This window comes from Triticum dicoccoides, chromosome 2A, assembly GCF_002162155.2.
Source record: "Triticum dicoccoides isolate Atlit2015 ecotype Zavitan chromosome 2A, WEW_v2.0, whole genome shotgun sequence".
NCBI lineage: Eukaryota > Viridiplantae > Streptophyta > Magnoliopsida > Poales > Poaceae > Triticum > Triticum dicoccoides.
Window position 1 is genome coordinate 83840996 of NC_041382.1, and position 6061 is coordinate 83847056.

Consider the following 6061-nt stretch of genomic DNA (forward strand, 5'->3'; position numbering starts at 1 on the left):
AGGCGTGGTGGCCTGGCCTGATGGCCTCAGCCCGCACGCTTGCGAGCTCGAGCGTGCCGGCTGCGGAGCTCGCTGCTGCTCCTGGCCCTCTGTCACAACCGTATCCTCTTTCTTTCTTTTTTACAGAAACGATAACCTTATTCTCTTCTATAATTTAATCTATGTTATTCTGTCTATTTGTGATCCATTATGTTGTGCCACGTCATTCTGTCCAGTGGGTCCTGCCTGTCATAAATGTTATTAAAATGAGCGAAGCGGATGACTAGTGGTTTCCGCAAAAAATTTAGACTTCAAATTAGTGTTTTTTGGCACAGACATATAGAAGTGTGTTTCCTATGAATCTAGCCTTCAATATCGATGGTTTTTGCAATTCACTCAGCGTTGGTCAGGCCCGGCCATAATAGACATGTCAACCGTGTGACTATTACGTGATTAATAAAAATGGTTGTACATCAATTAATAATAGACATGTCAAACATCTCAACGTTGCCTAGGGGTTTATCACTTTATCCTCCCTTTTGATTATTATTTTTACTCAAATCAGCATCAAGAACCAAGAAAGACACGCAGCAATATATTATTACCCTGCGTTGCAAATGTTATCAAATTAGCATTCGGAGTAACAGGATATACGGCCTAGCAACTACTACCAGGTCTATAACAAATGGGTTCCATGAAATGTGTTCAGAGCATCTGTATACCAGATTGGCACTCCACCGACTGTTCGTCCCTATGCCGCTGCTGTGTACTGTGCAATTGTGCATTCAAAAAAAAAAAATGCACGCGATCGATGTGGACCCCGTATGCTTCCGTTGACACGAACTAAACCGAACAACTGTTCTGGTTCAGGGAAAATGGAATACTGAATCGCCGTCATGTCCAGGTAACTGAATCACGGTGCGTCATTTGATCCGGCACGGGCGCACACCGTACTACGTGAGATTTCTATTCTATTCATCTCCTCCTGATCTACTCCGGAAACACACAGTCACATACCACTAAATTACTAATACACTGGAGAGCAAGGCCGACGGAGGAGGCCTAACTTGCGAGCGTCTCCGCCGCCGCACGCTCAAACACCGCCCTCAGTGACTTCTTCACCTCGTCGTCGGCGAACACGAACTCCACAGCGCCCTGGGCTAGCCGAAACAGCTCGGTCTTGCTAAGGCCTGACAAATCGCAGACCGAATTCAAAGCTCAGAGTCAGTAAACAAGTATATGTTGGGATTAATGGGGAATAACTCTGATTGATTTTACAGGTACTGTTTCTAAGAGAAATGGGCATACCGAAGGTAGACGCGACGAGGTAATACTCATTTGAGAGGCTCGTCGAAAAGAGGCCAGAATCATCGGTGCATATCGACAGAGGGTGTTTCGCGTTGTAAAGGTCAGCTGCACAAGTTCAGAAACTCGGAGCGTTAAGATGCTTGCTGGGGTTAGATTTCTTTTTGTCAAGGATGTTGGGTTCTGCATTGTCAGGTACAGACCAAAGTGATGAAGCTCCAGAGAAGGGGCGCCTCCGGTCATAACATTGGAGGTTAAACATATTTCCACCTGCAGGTCTCGAAAGTTAAGTAAACATGGGTGCCATAGAATAGCTACAGACAGTGAAAGGCGGGGAACAGAAATAAGGTCACCGGGATCATCGATGACTTGAGCTTCTTCCACTCTTCGTCGTCGAGGCAACAGACATGACCTAGCCTTTGAGGGCAGAAATCCAGCATTGCTTGGATCTCCTTCCTGTTTGGTACCTGTTGTTCACTAAGCTCTAATTTCATCTGCCAAATAATATATCGCATATGTAGAGATTTGCAAATGGTACTTCAAGAAAATAATGATAATAAGGAAACAGTGTGTTTGGGACATGTCTGAATGTGTTTTCATACCTCACCACAGTGAATTGTGGTGGGGATTCCCAGATCTTTAGCATGTTCTAGAGCAGGCAGGTATGTCTCCCTTCACAAATTGTGAAAATATTAGCACATAAATAGTTATCATGTTTTCATTTAGTTCAAGCCAGATATAAAATATTCCGTACCATTCCCCTACAACTGGATTGCCAGAGAGATCAATGCCAATTACACCCTGGTCCTTCATTTCCATGGCTAAATTAACCTGACAAAAGGAAGTAAATTATTCAATATGTTCCAAGATTTGTTCAGAGTATAGGCTAAAATGGAAGATCAACATACAGTATCCAATGCAGCAGAAGTTGTCTCACGACGGTCAATACTCAGAAGGAGCCTAACATATATCTTCTTTCTCTTTGTGTCGCCACTCAAATCACTCATAGGTGTTTCATCGTTTCTTAAGTTAGAATCAAATAGAACAACGTCGACGTCTTCAACAGACTTAAGTCCTTTAACAACAGCATTCATGTATGATCTCTTGGTCATCCCCTTTGCTTCATTATTCTAGGCGGCGAGAGCAAAAGAGACAAAAAAAACTAGTCACGTTGCGCACGGACTTGTAAAATTGTGAACTAATATGAAAAGAAATTCAGAAAATAGTACCTTAGGTGTCGTCCTTATTTCCAAATACACAACATTCTCGGCAGCAAAATCTCCCACAACCTGTTAGTTTTGTCTGAACAATTAACTGAAGAAATGTTGTGTAGAACAATGTGAAATAACGCAAATAATGATTAACATGCCTCCTTGGCGATCCTTGTCACTGTATCATGGTCAGTCGTAAGTATATGAAACAAATCAAAGAGCCTAAAACACTCTGGGAGAGATCTGTCATCTGTTGAACATTTAAAACCATAGTCAATAAGCAGACATGGAATTCGAGCCTTACAAATATCACAGCAGAGAAACATAAGTAGTACAAAATTTCAAAGATATGGATACTTGGTTCATAGTATGTTTTGATATGAGTTATGGGTAGGTAAAGCCTTATAGAAAACGACACGAAAATGGTCCACTTACTCTTCATGATCACATCCTTAACATCCTCAAAGACAATCACTCCTTTGTCGCCTAGTTCTTTTGCGAGTTCTCTATTCAAGAAATGGCAACAAAAGGATATCAATTTCTAAAAATATAAATATTAACTCCAATGGAGACAATCCGGTTTTTCCATCTCATAGAAATTCTAACATGTCAGGTAGTATTGTTTTGTTTTTTGCGGGAAGTCACGGTAGTATTGTTACAAGACAACAAAATAGAATATTGACAAATGAATGGCACGGAACAAAATTACGATATTACTGATAATAGATTCCCTAACATTGCACGTTCCCTTTGGAAAATGATGCGCGCTTTGGTGTGTATTCGAAGAAAAATAGAAGTACATATTGAAGACAATGGCGTTATTGCGCCTAGAAATCATCATGGTGGTGAAATTGGTAGTACTAGTACTAGATGCTATAAATGTCAGGTGAGCAAAACAATCTGGGAGAGAGGGAGCAGGCGCTGCTGCTGAGGATGCAGAAGAACCGAACCAAAATCACTGCGACTTCAATTGCACTGCTCTAGCCTCGGATAAGCAGACCTTGGCTACCGAACGGAAGATACGAAGAAGAAGCCGGGTCTGGGGTTGGGGAGGGGGGGGAGCGGTACTGACAGGAGGGTGGAGTTGCGGACGGAGCCGTTGAGGTGGGCGTGGAGCTCCACCTTGGGGAGCGCGACGCACCACTCCCTCATCTCCTTCTCCGCCTCCGAGGTCTCCATGGCCGCCGGCTTCGTCTTGCTCCGGCGTCTCCCCGGCGCTCGCCTTGTATGATTGGTTTTGTCTCGCTCCAGTCTTTATGGGGCCAGAGTGCAGACACAAAGGTGCGCAGCCGCCTGGCAAAATTATAAATGCTGGTCGATTTCTGGACCACCCGATTCTGCGCTGAGATCAGTGATGGGCTTTAGACTACATATTCCTAGACTATGTTACTATCTTCATAGTGGGTAGTAATTTAAGTGTGATAACATGCAATGATTCATTTATTAGGTTATAAACTCATATTGCATTGAGACATGTGATGTTACAGTAACTAGCTAAGTTACTACAACTATCTCTCTCCTCATTAACTCATTGTCACACAAGCAAATTTGCTGAGTTGGACTCGATGTTGCTGCTGAAGTTACTCCCACTGTGGCTAGTCTTATGCGGCTCGTCCAACACGTCCTCGCCTCCCCATTGTTCACAAGTTTTTTTTCTTGAACCATCGTTCAGAAGAGTGTGCCGGCAGCATATCACAAAAATCGCATCAGTGTGCTGGTGCGCCTTTTCTTATTTCTTTTTCTTCTATCCTTTCTTATTTCCTTTTCTTCTGTCCTTGATCTACGGATCATCGCCTTTGTCACATTTCCAACTGCTCCCTGCTTAAAATCAATGAAACACCAGCCAAGGCTGCCCTTTCAAAAAAAAGTCTTGGTGGTAGAAAACGGAATTTACTCTAAAAAAGTAGTCCCTAGTTGATAAGTTTGTGGAACTATGTATTGTATGATGATTGTTCTAATGGTCCCTAGTTGACTAGTATACGACTCGGTTGATGACTATGTTTCACAAGTCATGTGCATGGAGATGCTAAACCGATAGTATGGGATCGGGGATGGAGATCACCGAGCCGGACAGACCCACTTTGAGACGCGGCGAGATATAGTCATCTGTTAGTCTCAAGTGCATTGTCTATGCCATGTCCTAGACCTGAGGTCCTCGCATGTTCTCGGGATGAGGATCGACTCACTTAGGGTCTATCAAACGCTACTCCGTAACTGGGTAGTTATAAAGGTAGCTTTCGGATGAGTCGTGAGACATGCCGCGAGACATGGTTGACCAAGATGGGATTTGCCCCTCCTATTTGGAGAGATATTCTCTGGGCCCTCTCGAGTGATCAGATTCAGAAAGCATGGCCATGCGACTTGGGTTAAGTCTTAACCCAGTTCGGGAATCTGTATCATGGTTTCGAGAAGAGAGGTCGACCTATCACAAGGGTGACAAGTATTCGCCTTGAGCTCGACAACAAATATCGTGAGGCAAAAGGAAAGTTGCATATGCCACATTGTTGAGGTTCGTCAAACGACTTTACGCCCACATGGGAGTTGGCACATTCTGCTAGGAGCCGCTACCAACTATCGACTCTGGTCGTGTCCATGTGTACGTGAACCTATAGGGTCGCACACTTAAGGGGCTGGAGCCCATTCGGATTGGATCTGAGTGGAAAATGGATGTGGACTCCTAGTGGGCTCAAGTGTTGAGCCCACCTCGAAGGTCTATATAAAGGGTAGTGGGCACACCACTTAGGGTTGATAGTATTGAACCCTGGTTAGCCATCGCCACTCCCCACGCCCATGCCGCGCGACCGGACCTAGCAGTCCGCCGCTCGACGCTGCTCCCCGTACGTGTGTATACCTTGGAGGCATCACATCTGCGGTGCTTGGACGAACCATTCGAGGGAACCGCGAGGTGCCGTTCGCGGGAGATCACCGTTCACGGGTCTTCGCTGTTCCCAGGAGATCGGCTACACGCATCACCAACTCTACTTCCGCTGCAATGACTGCGTGTCTAGTGGTAAACCCGATCCCGTGATCTATTTCTAGTAGCATGATCTTGGGTGCGCGGTAGAAAATTTTATTTGGCGCTAGCGTAGCGTACCGCGTATTCCAACATAAACCACTCTCGAGCCCTCTCAACTAGCAAGGTGGGACTAAACTTTTGGCCGCGACATGGGCAGCAAGAGGCCTTTGGTCCCGGTTGGTGCCACCAACCGGGACTAAAGGGGTGCATTAGTAACGGTTCGTGGCACCAACCGGAACCAATGCCCCCCTTTAGTCCTGGTTGGTGCCACCAACCGGGACCAAAGGCCTCTGCTTTCCGCCCTTTGGACTGCTAAAAAGAGACCTTTGGTCCCGGTTGGTGGCACCAACCGGGACTAGAAGGGGGCATTGGTCCCGGATGGTGCCACGAACCGGAACCAAAGCTCTGGGTATATAACCAAAACTTGTGAAAATTTTCATCTTCATCTCGCAGTTGCCCCCGATGACCCCTCGATGACATCGACGCTGCCAGGCTGCCCCGACGCCACCCACCGCCCCTGCCGTCGCCGTCACCCGCGCCCGTTGTCGCC

General features: G+C 45.8%; 1 protein-coding gene across 2 annotated transcripts; it reads right to left on the reverse strand.

Moving 5' to 3' along the window:
* Window positions 1-804: 804 nt before the first annotated feature.
* Window positions 805-3776, reverse strand: LOC119353461 (N6-mAMP deaminase-like). 2 transcript variants are annotated; one of them, XM_037620084.1, is made up of 11 exons: window positions 3568-3776; window positions 2931-3001; window positions 2654-2745; window positions 2514-2573; window positions 2193-2414; window positions 2039-2115; window positions 1887-1956; window positions 1638-1778; window positions 1488-1554; window positions 1288-1392; window positions 805-1169 (listed from the first exon to the last, which is right to left on the reverse strand). In XM_037620084.1, the coding sequence occupies exons 1-11, from the start codon at window positions 3672-3674 to the stop codon at window positions 1042-1044; spliced, it is 1140 nt and encodes a 379-aa protein (XP_037475981.1). In that variant the 5' UTR covers window positions 3675-3776; the 3' UTR covers window positions 805-1041. The 2 variants fall into 2 exon arrangements, with proteins under 2 accessions (XP_037475981.1, XP_037475982.1); XM_037620085.1 differs by having other exon boundaries at window positions 1638-1751; window positions 3568-3775.
* Window positions 3777-6061: the final 2285 nt, after the last annotated feature.